Genomic DNA, 16,208 nt, shown 5'->3' on the forward strand with positions numbered 1-16,208 from the left:
TCAGGGCTATGAGAGTCATAAGTATGAAAACCTATTATACTTTTTCAACGCCCTTGTAATTTTGAACAGTCATTAAATGAATGGTTGAAAGACGATTCCACTGGTCCAACAATTTGGGATGATTTTACGGTCTTGCTCCAACATTAATTTCTCCTCCTGACCACCAGCCTCCTGGGCTTCCCCTGTTTTGCCAGTTTCTTGACTTACTTTTTTTGTGTGAAATATGTAGTAAGAAAGCTTCACCGCACAGTGAAAACAAAGAACAAAAACCCCAGCAAATATCCACACATCACTCCAGAAGCAAGAAATGGTGTTTATTCAGAAAGTAACTAGTAAACAGGAGTTGAATTCTCTCTGCATAGTACTGTTAGCACAAAAGACCACCTGCTTTTCGAATTCATTTCCCAGCAGGAAAGCTGAACTGGTCTGGCACCTTTTCAAGTCACCCAACCTCTGCCTGCTGAGTTCTACCCCACTTCCCCAGCCACAAACTGACCTAAACTGGAGTCTCATCAAGAACTGAAAAGAGGAGAAAAGTCACAAGCAGCTGGCTGGGCAAACAGCTATGAGCTGGGAGGCAGCCTCTGCTTGTCCCGTGCTTCTCCATCCTGGTGTCTTCCAGATGTGCTGGATCTGCAGCTTTCAGAATTGCCAGCCACTCTGCCCAAAGTTGGCAGTTGCAGTCCCAACCCATCTGGCATGTTCAAAAGAGAGGCTGCTTTGCCCCGTCACTATCAAACGACATGAATAAATCATTTTGCTTCTGCACAACCCCGCTGGAGAACCCAATGGAGTATAAGCAGCGGATGAAATAAAGGACGTTATCACTGAATTGATAGCTACGCTGAAGGAGTCTAAGGATTGGTGGGAACGGCTGGAAATCCTGATGCAGCAATTTTGTCTTTTGGAAATGGGCTTCGCTTCTCCCTGGATTATTCTTTCCAAATGACAAACATGCCGCAAACATAGGCAACACGGATTTTCTTGCCAGCTTGTTAGCTTCCTCCCCCCGGGGCTGCTTTCTTTCTCTGATTAATTTGGGTAATTTTGCATTCACGCCTTATACAGCATCTAGTTAATGTCTTAAAAAATAAAGCACTGTTCTTTGATTTCTTGCTGAAAAAATGGCTCTGAAGAAACACAGATAATTCACAATGTCAAGGTGCTAATTTAATAGGCATTCATCTTCCTTTCTGCCACAAATTGAAAAATATAATCCCACAGGGCTGAATCTGCAAGACAACAAAAATGGTCAAGACTATCAGAGCAGTTTTCTCAACCTTGGGCACTTGAAGATGTGTGGACTTCAACTCCCAGATTTCTGGAGTTGATCCATATATCTTCCAGTGGCCAGGGTTGGGAAATACTCTTCTAGAATAACCTTGATCAGGGTCAGCATCTTTAAGATGTGTGGACTTCAAATATGGCTGGGGAATTCTGGGAGTTGGACCTTAAGGTTGCTGAAGTTGAAAAACACTGTGGTAGAGGAAACTATAACAACTGTTGTCCCAAAAGTACTTTTTCAAGAGGCAACTGGACTTTCTGGTTTTTCTTTGAAGACGTTTTGCTTCTCATCCAAGAAGGTTTTTCAGCTCTTCTCCACTGCAGAAGCTTCTTAGATGAGAAACAAAATATCTTCAAAGAAAACCCAGAAAATCCAGTTGCTTCTTGAAAAGCACCTTTGGGACAACCATGACCTGGATGACCGAGAATCTCTATAACAATTGTTACAGATTTCATTCCCAATTCTTGTGCTCCCTCAGATAGTTGAGATTACAGTTGATAATCTCCAACCAAAGTAGCCAAGTGAATGCAATTCTGGCAATTCTGAGAGTTGTTGTAGTCTCAACAAGGTCTGGAGGACACCTTGTAACTTTTTAAGAATATAGTGCAGGTGCAAATATACCCGAAGCAAATACCTTTACAAAAAAAGTTTTTAGTCACTTTTCATTTGCCTACCTTTTATAAGATTTCTGCCAAATAAGCTGGGGAAATGTAATTTAGTGGGTTCCATGTACATTTTATGACTGTGTACTCAAGAATGTCCTCCCAGACCTGCAATTTACAGAAATTATAGCAGAGATAATTCAACCAGATCAAACATTTGTTTTGATGTGTCCTATATTTTCACGCAGCATGATGAGCAATTGCCACAGTTAGCTGCTAATGTTTGGACTAACACATTGGCCTAAGTTTCCCAGCAACCTTGGGCTACTGGGACGTAAGGTACCAATGCCCTCCATCTCCCTGAAAAAATAGACATCTTCCTACGTAACACCCTTAGGGTGCTGTTCCACCACCAGCCCAAAGAATGATTTTGATCTTGTGTAAATATGAATCTGTATGCATCGTTTCGTTTCATAACACCAAGTAAAAATGACAAAAAATAAGAGTTAGAAAGGCACAATCCACCAAAGATGACATCTCCTGTTCAAATGGCACCTTTTTATGACCAGCTATAAAAATAAGATATTGTCCCTAAAAGAGAAGATATTCTCCTATCCCATGCCATATTTTCAAGAAAAGGGAGGCTGCTGCTTCTGGTGCAGTCTCTTCTGGTGGCCCCTGGAAATTAAAACTTGTCCATAACCATGGGACGTCAAGATGGAACAATCCCAACATTTTTTTCAGAGTTGGCACTGAACAAAATAAGATAGCAGGCTCAACCAAGCTAGAATATGTGCATGTCATTCTCAGGTACATAGCATCTAAATCAACATCACTGTCCAGATAGGTCTAGAAATTATGCTTCAACCTATAACATATGGCCCCTTGGAGATGTCATGATTTTGAGAATTAATAGTTTCCAAAGTTGGCATCAGGCAAATAATCAAGGTTCAATGTAGCAAATACAACCAACAACATTGGTGCACAATATTTTAAATCCTAAAGTGACACAGAAAGTTATTGAGAACCTTGAGTATCAACTGTTTCATTGAAACTAGTTTCTAAAACTTGTTTCATTATGTTGTGATGTTAGAAGTTGACATTACAGAAAACCAACACTTGTTTTACTTCACAGTAAGGTGAAATAATAATGTCCTAAACTATAACGTCATGAATTTGAAGTGGTAGAATGGTGATTGATTTTCCAAACATTGGTTCTATCTGTCCAAAATGGATGCCAGGATTTCTGGCATGTTTGGCCATCCAGGATGAGTATAGAGTGACACCATTCAGACAACAATAGCTTCATTCCTCCAAGGGAGCAATTGGACATGTTATTAACAGAAAAAAGACCATGTACAATGAAGCTTGATGTTAGTATTACTGCCCAAACTAGCTGGATTCTAGCGCCATGATGACCTTTTAGGGTAAAAAGAAGATGCTTCCCCTTTTCCATCAAGGGTTGGGGACCAGACTGCCGTTGGTGCCCTTACTACCACTGCTCCACCATTAGGTCTATCATGTGGTTGACCCCCAAGTCAGAAGAATCAAAAAGGTCTGTACAGAAGATGCTGCTACCAACCGGACTGGCAGAGCCGAGACCTGATGCTGAACCAGAGGTCAAAGCTTCTAGCCAATCAACAGGGTCAAATCCGGCACGGGTCCCGCTTCCTTGCCAGGCGTCTGGGGGAGATGGCGGCATCTCAAGAGAGTCAGGAGAGAAAACAGAGGACAGCGAATCCAGTGATGCAGAGGAAGAGGAGGCTGTCGAAAGGAAATCGTAGGGTCCTGGAAAATCAAACAAAGCAGAGGGCACCAAAGGTGGCTCATTACTGGAGCAGGATTTCTTTGATGGTGATGCTTCTTGGTGGACCAATGGGGACAAGGAAACTTGATCAGGAACCTCTGGGGTCAAAGCAGGTGCTTGAAGAATGTCACCTAGAAGCCGCAAAACAGAGGGTACACTTTGACATAATAGCACCCCACCCCACCCATAACTTCCTAGCTGTAAGCTAAAAAGCAAAACTACACATTATGTTTCCACGCCGGAATTTTGCACTGGATCATGTGGTTGAGGCCATCTGAGGAGCAACTGTCTCTTTAACCCACCCTTTCCCAAACTTACGATTCCTGTTTTCTCAAAACCTATATTGCTCCATCTTTGCTCCTGACAGTTTTTTCCTTTTATTAATTCCTCCATGAACTAGTCCCGACTGCAGCCTGCAAAACAAAACAGAGCCATCATCTCACCTGTACACATCAGTGGTTCCTCTAAAATCTCTTCAATGGATTGGCTTGGCACCAACTATAGAAAGGGAAGAAAAAAGAGGGTGTCCGAGGGTCTGTCTCAGAAACAAAGCCGGATGGTTGATCTGCTACAACTATCATTGCTGAACTTCCAAACCAATGTTCAAGCCAATACAGGTCTATGGAGATTCTCAGTCATCCAGGTCATGGTTGTCCCGAAAAGGCTTTTTCAAGAGGCAACTGGTCTTTCTGGTTTTTTTCTTTGAAGAGGCTTCACTTCTCATCCAAGAGGCTTCTTCAACTCTGACAGTTCAGTTCTTCAGAGCTGAAGAAGCTTCTTGGATGAAAAGTGAAACCTCTTTGGGAAAAGCCAATGCAAGCTTTATGCTATCAGCACAGCAGAGGACATTCAGCAGGAGAAGACTGTTCCGTTTCTCTCTGGAAAATGGAAGAACTCTGAAAAGAGTTGAAGGACTTCCGAAGAATTCATCCTTCCAGAGCTGTCCATACCTTTGTTCCATGTTGGTGTTATTTAAACCAAAATAAGGAATTAAAGAGCCTGGAGAACTTTGGCAAGCGAAAGTAGCCATTTCCTCTAGGACAGCTTGTGTGCAAAGCAAAATCAGATAGTCTGCAAGAAAGACTGAAAGAGATGCCCCAATGTAAGTACCTGAGCCTTTTGAATGGCCTCTTGGAGTTCTTCCTCCAGGGACCGAGTGGCTGGGGCTGGATCAGGAGGGCTGGCTGTAATCTCAAGTGGCAGCTCCATATCAGAATGGATTGGCTCACACGAGGTGGGGCATAAAACCTGGTAAGAAAGAGGAAGGAATGTTAAGATTTCTACTTGATTTCTTCTGGCAAAAGGCTCCACTGGCTTAATATGACTCATAAAAACGACAACAACCCTGATCTCAAGCTAATGGTTTCATAATGATTCCGATAAGTGCTAGGCAGAAAGGCCTGGAATTGAGTCAGTGGCCAAGCAGGAAGGTCCCGGAGTCCTGGGTATGGAGAGGGGCCTTGGGCTGTAGACAGAGATGACAGGGATCAGGGAGGCTGGCAAGCTGTAGGGATGAGGGGTGGGTGAGAACACCGAGGTAGATATGGCAGTAGACACGCCATTCCCAAGTAGCATGGTTTTACTGTTTTCCACCAGTTGCCTGTGCTTTCTCCCCATATCTGACCATGGAGCCTTGGAAGCCCTAGACATCATCTATCATTACTTTATCATACTAAGTCCTTCTGTAATAAAGCTGATCTCATCCATGAGTCAATAATGGATGAGAGAATTGACCGCACATGCGTAACAGAAACCTGGCTAGGCAAGGCGGTTTCCCTTATGGAAATGGGTTTCAGTTGTGCCATGGCTTCCAGGTAGGGACAGGAATGACCACTGTAAATACCAAGGATTTCAGAGGCACTGCCCTATAGATAGCTGGATATGAGACCCTTTTTGTGAAGTTGGGCACCTGGGATCAGCACCTGGGATTGTTGGTACTATACCAGCATCCCTGTGGTGTAGCAGTCTATCTGTGCTACATTTATTCCCATGTTTGCATTGAGAAGTCCTGCTCATGTCGCTCATGTATTAGTCAACTCTTGGTTGGACTGCTGCAATTCACTCTACTTGGGATTGCCCCGAGGACCTGCAATTGCTCTAACAAGCAGCAGCTTGTAGTAGTTATGGATGTATCACATTCCATTCATGTAACCTTATTGCTTCACAAGTTTCTAATGGGCTTCCAGATGCGATCCAAGGTGCTGATTGCAAAGCCCTGCATGGCAAAGGAACAGACTATTTGTGGGACCATGTTATCTCTGGTTATGATGGCCCCTCTTGCGCTGTTCTAGACTGGGTAAGTTTTAGGTATTTTCCTTGTGACAGTAATATTTGGTGGATCCTAGAAAGTATGTCTTATCTCTGGAAGCCCCCACCCTTTGGATTGATCTCTCTCCTGAAATTCAATTAGCCCTGATCCTGTTGGCCAGTTTTTCCTTTGGGCGTTTGGGTTGGGCTGTCAGATATCTCTGGTCTAGCTGGAGCATGGTGGATTTGATGGCCCAGGAAATATGTTCTACCTTATCTGTGTTGTTATTAATTATTGCCTTTTATTGCTTTCATTTTAGGTTAGCTGCCAGGGTCTCTTTGGAGAGTTGAGTCATGTCAGAAAATTATTCTGAAAGGCTCACCAACATGTGAACTTTTAAATGATGAAGTTAACCTCTCCTTGCCACTTTTCCTCAAGGAAATTGCATTTTTCCTCTCCGCATTGTGAAGCTCTGAAAACAAGCTGGTATTTTAACTCTTTCTAGCTTTTCTATTCCACAATGGTGCAGTAGATTTGAGATGTGGGAATCATATTTAACCACCTAAACCAGACAGAGGAGGAGTGAAAAGACGTATGACAGGTAAGCGAGCCAAGCACAGGTCCAAAGGGGTACAAAGCAAATGGAAGAAGGCAGATGTGGATTGGCTTCATTCACCCTGGCATCCCAAAGAGGAGACCAACAAGCAACCCATCCTAGAAGTGAGAAGATCCTATAATTTTGGGTCCCACCATGGTAACCACCAACTGCATATCACCATCACCCTTTACCGGTCCCCTAAGAACAGACTAATATAGCAGTTCTCCGCCTGTGGTCTGCAGACCCTGGGGGGCTGCAATGTCATCACATGGGGTCCGGGAAGGTTTGAAGAAATATGATGACTGAAATCTTGAATTAATTCTTGGAAGTCCATGGCCACAAAAGGTATTTAAAGGGGGTTCGTAGCAGTGGTGGGATTCTTTTTTCCTTTTACTACCGGTTCTGTGGGCGTGGCTTGGTGGGCGTGGCAGGGGAAGGATACTGTAAAATCTCCAGTCAGACGTGGGATTTTCCGGTTCTCTGAACTACTCAAAATTCCCGCTACCGGTTCTCCAGAACTGGTCAGAACATGCTGAATACCACCTCTGGTTTGTAGTGAAGAAAAGGTTGGGAGCCATTGGGCTAATAGATACAGGAGCAGGATCCACTTTAATGGATAGTGACCCAGAGAAATTTTCCAGTCTCTGTTATTGATGGCTATGGGTCTCTCAAATAGCAGATCTGACTCCTCTTGGGACCTAAGTCCTTAAAGAGGCGGAGACCACTCTTGAAGGAGGTCATCTTAACATTGAACCAGGAGGTTCTGGGGCCTCAATGCTGAATATCTGGAACTGGAACCTGGAGTTTTCTTATTTCTGCTGGCTACAAGGGTGGAATTAAGGACATCACTGCCACTGTGCCACTGAAAGTGGGTGCTTTGGGGATTTATGGGCAGATACATGTGTGGGGTACTTTAACTGCTGGCATAAATATAACCATAAGGGATGGGGTAACATACCCTGGTTATCAAAGCGAAGTGGAAAGGCTCCTGCATTTTACTCCTGAAAAGGCCAAACTACACCTGGAGATGAGGGAGAGGATGGCCCAGCCATTCTCTACCAAATTGTCCACACCTTAAAGTTATCCAGGTTGAGTAAAACTGGTAGTTGGTAGAACTTATGGCTGCTTATTTGATGTACGGTAGCTGTAAATTTGTTTTCAGGTCTTCTGTGCTTTTCCTGATGGCGCTGCAATGCCTCGATAACAACTTTGCTTGCCCCTTTTCTAACCTTTCTGCTCTCTAACCATGTAACTGCTCCCACCCTATCCGGTTAATTGCCCTGACCTCTTTCCTGCTAACGAAGTAATTAACCTCCTAGCCTTAGAGAACTAAGCAGTTAACCTTTTGCTCCCACTAGTGACATGACTAGTGTCTCCGTGTCCATCAGTTGACATCTCACACAATATGGGGACCAGGAAGTGCCTCTCGCACATACTTTTATTGATATGAGTACACAAGTGTTCATTCTATGATTAATTGATCTGGCACTGTTTCCTTTCATTGGATGGGGGGGGGCATTTAGGACTAAGAGATGGGCACTAAAGGACCCCTAAGTGTAGACAAAAGCCATGACGAATAGTGTCTCATGTCAATATTGTTGCTGAATGGGATGAGAGCTTATTTAATTTTATTTAGTATAAGTAAAACAATGAAATACACTTCCTCAGTTGAGGACCACTTGGAGTTTACGGAGCTACTTGGAAGTAAAATTTACTTGGAGAAAATGGTTTTATTTGAGAGGATAGAAATGGCAACACCTGGAAATTGAAATTCACCTAGTCTGCTGATTTAAACACACAGCATATTTTGTGTTACATCTGCTTACGTTATTTAATTTTCCTATGTTTTTTATGCAATAGCAAACACAAGAGTTCCCCCAGAAATGTTCAATCAACACTTTAATTCCTGGAATGTGCTAACTAGCAGCCAAAATCCAAAATAACTTGGAGTGGGAAGGGGGGCACCAAACCAGGGAAAGGTGTTACAAAGGGTTGCATTTCCTGGAGTTGGAGTGAAACAGATGAGTCAGTCAAAGGACTTTCGTACAGGAAAGCAAAAAGCATTTTTTCAGCTTAGAGGGAAGATGGCAGGGGGACCATGGGGGAATCAAACAAGTCAAGACCAAGGCTGTATGTGTATGGCCCATGGTCCATGATCCCTTATATCAAAAAGGGTCAAGGATTCAATTACATGGTCATGGCTGCCATCTTATTGATTATATTAAATGTAGAAGCTGTGGTGACGCAGTGGTTAGAATGCAGTATTGCAGGCTAACTCTGCATTCCACTGCCAGGAGTTCGATCCTGACCGGCTCAAGGTTGACTCAGCCTTCCATCCTTCGGAAGTGGGTAAAATGAGGACCCAGATTGTTGGGGGGCAACATGCTGACTCTGTAAACCACCTAGAGAGGGCTGTGGAGCACTGTGAAGCGGCATATAAGTCTAAGTGCTAATGCTAGTGCATCACTAGAAGGTCTGCCAGACTCTCAAATGAACTTGGGCAGCTTACCTAATGAAAAGAAAGGATAACCCTTAAAAACCAATTAATCTGGACTTTTTGGTGCCTTTGGGTCCCTCTCTTCGATGTATCTTGGCATGAATAAGTGAGCAGGCTAAATCAATGAAGGGATTTTAAAATCGTTGGAGAGTCTGCTGCAAGAGACTCTCTTGCAATCCGACTTCTGGTTGGTTTGGGGGATTTGATAAATTGAGGGATTTGATAAATTGATGATCTTTGCTCCACATAACTACATCAAATTTCAATGTTGTGTGCAGGGCTGGGGAGGATTCGTGTCATACCCCGATTCTGGGATCTCAGGAAGCTTCCTGTGGACCCTCATTAGAAGCAGGCTAGTGATCTGCAGACTCTCACTGATATTCATAGACTCGTACAACCCTTCATTCTATCAGAATTGTTTTCCAAGATTTTTTTTTTTGATCCATTGGATTGCTATCCCTTTTATGAGCAAACCCCACCCACCCGCATCGTCCAATCATCTGGTTCCTTTCCTGGCTACTCAAGGAAAGCTGGCTTGCTTACCATGAACCTGTCTTCTGTGCCCCCTCCCTCCTTGGTGCATTCTCTCTTGGGGATGTAAGGAGGGGGCGGAGCCTCCTGACGGCAAGGTGACTGCAGTGCTCCCTTCCGGCGATTCTTGATCTGCTTGTGCACCTCCAGCTCCTCGCGCGGGTCGCTGTCGTGGTGCTTCAGCTCTCGGTGGAGCTTTAACGCCAGATTTTCCACCGCCCGCTGCTTCTCCTGCAGGGCCTGGGGCTCTTCTTCTAACTCAGAAGGCGCTAAGCGGGCGCTGGGGAGTGGCGCAGGTGGGGGCTTCACCCGGGCCACCTGGTAAGGCTTGAGACGTTCCAGCAGGGCTGGCTTGGTGCCAGAAACAGGGAGGCCCCGCTTACGGAGCTGCTGGCGGAGTTCAGAGACCTGAGAAGCAAAACCATGGCCACAAATAATGAATGAAGCAGGAGAAAAAGGGGGTAGATTATAGCTAGTCCTCAATTTATATTTCATTTGGTGACCATTCAAAGTTACGGCAGCGCTGAAAAAGATGAGTTATGACAGGTGCTCACTTACAACCGTTGCAAGCATCCCCATGATCAAAACTCAGGCAACAGTTTATGACTGTTTCAGTCTCCTGGGATCATGTGATCACCATTAGTAACCTTCCAAACTGGCTTCTGACAAACAAAGTTAACGGGGGAAACCAGGTTTGCTTAATGACCACCTGATTCATTTAACAATTGCAGTGATTTACTTATCCACCCGTGGCAAAAAGGTCGTAAAATGTGCTATTTCTCACTTAACAGCTGTCTTGCTTAGCAACAGAAATGTTGGGTTCAAATTGTGCTCTTAAGTTGAGGACTATCTATATTAATCAAATGCATGCAGGACAGATTACAGGTGGTCCTTGACTTATGACCGGTCACTTAGCAAATGTTTGAAATTATAGAGGATCGCCTAAAAGGTACATATGACCCTGATTCAAAGTTCTGATGGCTGCACCCCTCTTGAAGTCCCTTTTGGGGGGGCTCGGCGACCATCCCGCATTTACGTTTGCTTTCAGTGTCCTTATGACTTTTTTTTTTTTTTGCCGGAAACCAGTATTTATTTCTGGTTCCTGGCAAAAGATGTCCATTGGGGACAATGGCTTCACTTAACAACCACGGCAGTCACTTAATGACCACTATAAAAAGAATTGTAAAATTGGGTGAGGTCAGGTGCTGACCCACTTAATAACCAGAATGACTTAGACTCATAATTCTGAGTTCAATTACAGAAAGGTCATCCTTGACTTACGACCACAATTGAGCCCCAAATTTCTGGCATTAAGTGAAAAAACATTTGATACTTGAGTTTTGCCTCATTTTACGGCCTTTCTTGCCACTGTTGTTAAGGGGATCATTGCAGTCAGTAAGTCAGTAACCCGGTTGTTAAGTGAATCTGACTTCCCCATTGACTTGGCCCGTCAGGAGGTCGCAAAAGGGGATCATGTAACCTTGGGATACACGGCGACGGTCATAAAGGTGAACCAGTTGCCAAACATCTGGATTTTTGTCCCATGATTGTGGGGGGGATGCTGCAGAGAGTGTAACTGTGAAAAACAGTCATAAATCACATTTTTGTGCCATTGTAAGTTTGAACAGCCACTAAATGAACCGCTGTAAGTTGAGGACTACCTGTACCTGTATTTAGGATTTGTTTCATGCATTTTTATTCCACTTTTCGGTGAAAAACCTTCCACAGAATAAAACTAAATGTCCTCACATAAGAAAAAAAAAAGGTATTAGAGGAGTGTGAAGCCAGAGAAAGGGCTGGATGGCAAAGTTATGAGTTCGTGTGCTCCCTATTTCCACGAGCAGTGAAAAAAATATCCCAGACTTGATTCTTGAGGGGAGAGAGGACAAACTCTACCTCTGGAGGTTTCTAAAAAGAGGCTGAACTGTCACCTCTCAAGGATGGCTTAACTGATTTTCCTTCACAGTGTTGAAGTTTGGAATTCAGGACTCTGGTGGCTCTTTCCCACTCCACAATTCTACCATGAGGGGACCTCTAACAACGCAAAGCAGAGCAAAAGTGATCCGTCCCGACCATCTTGATGGAGACAGGCAGAGGGAAGCGTGATGGAAATCTATAGGTGGGCTGCAGTCAAGGGACATCACGGCCCATGTTTGAAAGTTCTCCCGCTGTCGCACCCTTGGTTTCCACCTTCGGCGTCTGGCTGTCAGATCCTCAACAGTTCTGGACTTCAGCTGTTGTTATAGAATAGTAAGTCAGCACGTCACAAACGCCTCCGTTATTCACAAACGTATCTTGGAGGAGGTTGTGCACCGGCTGAGACGCCAAGGGAGGGGAGGAGTGATGGCTGTTGTCATCCATGGATTGTTACAGCCTGTCAAAGGCTTCTCTTAGCAGATAACCAGAGGTGAGGTGCTCAGGCTGAAGGGAATGGTTGGGATGGCTGCTGGTGTACCAGCCTCCTGAGTTGCTGGATTCTTTGGCCGGGGTAGTAATACACTCCCCAGGTCGACAGATAATCCTCGACTTACAACCATTCATTTAGGGAGCATCTGAAGTTATCACAGTGCTGAAAAAAGCTTGGTCCTCGCACTTATGACTTTTGCACACCCACACACTCCCATGGTCATAGGATACCACTTGAGTGCTTGGCAACCACCTTGCATTTATGACTGGTGGCAGTCACGCAATCGCAATTTGCAATTTTTTTCAGCATCAAACGCCCATTTGGAAGAATGGGTTCTCACTTGCGATTGCCGTGTTCAAATATTTAACAACTTAACAACCAGGGAATTGTTTAATAAATGTTGTTATTCACTTAACGACTGTCGTAAAAATGATAATAAAATCAGGCCCAACTCGACTTACAATTTAAGACAGAAGTTGAGATCTCAATTGTGATTGTTAAGTCAAGGGCAACCTGTATTTTGCTTCCAAAACGGTAACCATAGTAACCAAGGTAAGTATCTCAAGTCGTTGATGGCCTGAGGTAGTTGGAAGCCACCAGCACTTCCAGATTGCTGCCTGCTATCTAGCCGTGGCTAGCACACGCATGCGCAAGTGGTACACAGTGACACACCACAAATGTGGCTCCTGATCTTTCACAGAGAGGTGGGGTTTGGGTTCTTTCTTCTTCATGGTTTTGCAATAGCTGAAATACCCATTTTGGTGCATTTCCCAATCTCTTCCCGATTGTGTGGTTTTTTTTTTCCCCTGGGAAGAGAAAGAGGGGAAACCAAAGCCACCGGTCTTGTCATGGATCCCCTTTTCTTCCCGGTAGGGTCTGAGGAGGCCACACTCAGCTCCTTGGCTTGATTTTTCTCAGAGATGAGGCAGGCAATGATATAATAACAGTGGCTGGAAAATGTCCTCAATGCAGAGAAAAAACAGACTTGGCTGTACTTGAATATAACTAAGCAAATTGTATTGGTTGTATTGGCTTAATTTTTGGTTCCCTATTACCTCTTCTCCCCATAGGAAATATTTATTATATATTGATCCCACCTTACTATTGTTATAAATAACTCAAGGCAGCAAACATATCTAATACTCCTTCCTCCTCCTATTTTCTCCACAACCACCCTGTGAGGTAGGTTGGGCTGAGAGTGACTAGTCCAAGGTCACCCAACTGGCTTTCCTGCTAAGGCAGGACTGGAACTCATAGTCTCCTGATGATTGGTCCAAGGTCACCCAATTGATTTATATATGTAAGGCAGGACTGCAACTCACAGACTTATAACGATTGGTCCAAACAAGTCACCCAAACTGACTTTCAAGTCCAGCTGGAACTAGAACTAAGCTTTCTGGGGTTTTTTAGGCCAGGATCTTTAGGCTACCGCATTAAACTGGCTCTCACATCTGCCCACTTACAACTCTTTCACCCTTGGCTGTGTATGTGTATTTGTCATATAATACATATATAATTTTGTATTTATTTATTTTGTCATGTTTATGTAGCGTATATTGGAGGTGGTAATCCTTTGAGAGCTGCATACAACGAAATTTCATTTTAATGTATGCAATTAGCGTACATTCAAAGGGACAATAAAGTTATTCTATTCTCTATTCTATTGCTCCCGGGCCTTTAATCAATACTTTGCCAGCAATTTGCTTAATGTTGGTTAGGAGATTTGAGTTGATAAACCCCCAAACTTACTGTGAGCTCTTCTAAGTTGGCAGGTAACAGTTCCGGTTTTGGTGGCAAAGGGGAGATTGGGGTGGCCGGAGAAGGAAGAGGAAGTGTTGGAGGCCCACTTGTGGGAGCCGGAGTCCCAGGGAAATTCAAAAGTTGCTCTGGAGCATTGCTGGGTTAAAGAGAGTGAGAGAGAGAGAGAGAAGCAGAGAAAGAAAATAAACAAGAGTCTATTGCTTCTGGACAGTTTTGCCTCAGACTATAAGACAAAATGATATTAGTCCACTTAACAGATGTCTAACTTCATTGAAAGTTGGGCAGCATACAGGTTTAACTGATTATTATTATTATTTGGGGTAACTTAAATTGGAAGCTGTAGGTTTAAATTTCCACTTAGTAAGGAAACTAAACGGATCAATGGCTCCCCCATCAAAGTCCCTCAGAAGATCATTGAGAAGAACAAATGTGAAGGAGGAGAGCCGTCCATTCTTTCCAAGGCTGTTTGAAGGAGAAATAAAAGACAATTCTGTAAAGACAAATAAAACAATTCACCAAACCAGCTCTAAGCCAGCTTTCAACAGTTCTTAAGGCAGAGGAGAAACTTGCTAACATTAAGGATAGATATGGCATCCCAGCTGAAGAGCTCCAGAATAAGGAGTGAACAAGGATAAGACATCAGCAAAATGATATATTGTATTACATGTGTTCAAATGTGAACGGTGTTTATTACAATGCTGTGTACAGACCTTGGCCTATAACCTTCTGTGTAACGACAGTTTGGAATTACAAAAGCATTACAACAGCTTTATGGTCTGTGAAGCACTCCCTGGCTGCCACTACAAAATCTTGCAACACCATCATTTGTGATCACATGATCACAGTCTGGATTCTTGGCAACATACAGCTGGTTGCCAAGCGTCCTGCGATCATGTGATTACCGTTTCCAATCTTCTCTGCCAGCTTCCCCAGAAAGTCAGTGGGAAAGCTGGCAGGGTAGTTTGCAAACTCATCACTCCAACTCATCTCCAGGGGGTTGGTTGAAACAGCTGCCTTTCCCAAGAGAGCTAAATTCCTTCAGTGAGGGGCACATGGCATAGATTTTGTAACTTGTGATACTTGTGATACATAGATACTTTATATTTTAATTTGACTTATTTTCTATGTTCAGGTTTATTACAGACTGGAATGTAGGAAAACTTTAATCCTTTGATCATATGGATTGGTTAGATAGCTTTTAACATTCCTAAACTGGGAAAGATAATGTACAGAAGGATGTCTGGAGACGATCTCCTGGTAAGAAAATATTTTTTTGTGTCAAATGGCATCTGGTTATCTAATTTCTAACAAGCTTTGTAGTTGATTTTTTGTGCAAGGAGGGGGGGTTATTCTTATCTTACCAACTAACTTTCCTGTTTCATTTTTCTTTGTGGTGTTAAGTATAAAAAGGAATGTAAGAAGGGTCTCGAGCAGTGGTGGTATTCTACGGGTTCGGCCTGGTTCTGGCATACCGATAGCGCCAAAGATCAGCTGTCAGAGAACTGGTTCACTCTCTTGACATTCTGCAGTTGGGCTCACCCATCCACCCCTACTCCCAGGTCCTTTTTAACCTCTCAGCTGTTTGGCGCGGTAGAGCGGCTGAGAGGCACAGTAGCTTAGTTATTACTGTTTTAACGCATGCGCACTCCTGCAGCCACGCCCACCAAGCCACTCCCACAGACCCAAAAGTTCCCATCACTCAAGGTTTCAACGTTTTCCTTTTCATAGGGAGAGATCCCACTTTATCGGGGTACCCTAATAAACTACTTTTAAATGACCTTCTGACCAAGTTGCCAATTGAGAATGTAAACCGAGGCAGAACCTAGGGCTAGATTTGGCTATCACAGCTAGGTGTAGAAATATACCAACACCCCGCAAGGAAGTTCCCTTCCACACACACACACACAGGACAGCTGAACTCTGTCAGCAGGCAGGTCTTTCAGCTAGCCCCCAGAGACAAGATGGCGCCCAAATCCAAGCAGAGACTGGAGAGGCAGCACAGTAAGATGAGGAGTGTGGGGTGCCTCAGGCAGGCAGGTAGAGAAGTTATGGCACAGGCCATCCACAAAGGTCTCAGGGGGTGAAAGTTGGATTTGTGCAGGGCTCCTGAGCAGAGAAGCAGTATGGTAAGGAGAAGAGCCTGGGGTACCTAATTGGGATGGGGGAAAGCCTGGGTGGCTTGGTGCAGGCCAACCACGAATACCACTCCACTCAGGAGTTGAAAATCCTACTTACGGTTTGGTAGGGAGGATTCTCAGTTCTTGAGTAGAGCCTCCAAAGATCTCTTCAACCCCTCTGAGGCACACACCCCGCTCATTCCCTGGAACCCTGTCAGCTTAACAATTCACACTTAATGGCTGCAACCAGGAGTGATAGAATTGCAGCAATCATGTGGGCCATCAGATGACATTGCGCTTAACAACCTCTTTGCTCAGTGAGTGAGATTCTTGTGCCAATTGTGGTCGTAAGTTG

At 44.1% G+C, this 16,208-nt stretch overlaps 1 protein-coding gene across 3 annotated transcripts in view; it reads right to left on the bottom strand.

The window, feature by feature from the left end:
- Positions 1-295: 295 nt before the first annotated feature.
- Positions 296-16,208, bottom strand: part of MAMSTR (MEF2 activating motif and SAP domain containing transcriptional regulator) — a 51,978-nt gene continuing 36,065 nt past the window's right edge. For 2 of the 3 annotated variants that reach the window (XM_026711964.2, XM_087918013.1), the window contains exons 10-14: positions 13,725-13,872; positions 9,581-9,976; positions 4,805-4,942; positions 4,138-4,192; positions 296-3,825 (exon numbers count right to left, since the gene is read on the bottom strand). In XM_026711964.2, coding sequence (XP_026567749.1) covers positions 3,380-3,825; positions 4,138-4,192; positions 4,805-4,942; positions 9,581-9,976; positions 13,725-13,872 — 1,183 coding nt within the window. In that variant the 3' untranslated portion in view covers positions 296-3,379. The remainder of the gene's footprint in view (positions 3,826-4,137; positions 4,193-4,804; positions 4,943-9,580; positions 9,977-13,724; positions 13,873-16,208) is intronic. The other variant, XM_087918014.1, reaches the window with a different exon arrangement.

This window comes from Pseudonaja textilis, chromosome Z (assembly GCF_049901715.1).
Source record: "Pseudonaja textilis isolate UNSWEBS1 chromosome Z, rPseTex1.2, whole genome shotgun sequence".
Classification (NCBI taxonomy): domain Eukaryota; kingdom Metazoa; phylum Chordata; class Lepidosauria; order Squamata; family Elapidae; genus Pseudonaja; species Pseudonaja textilis.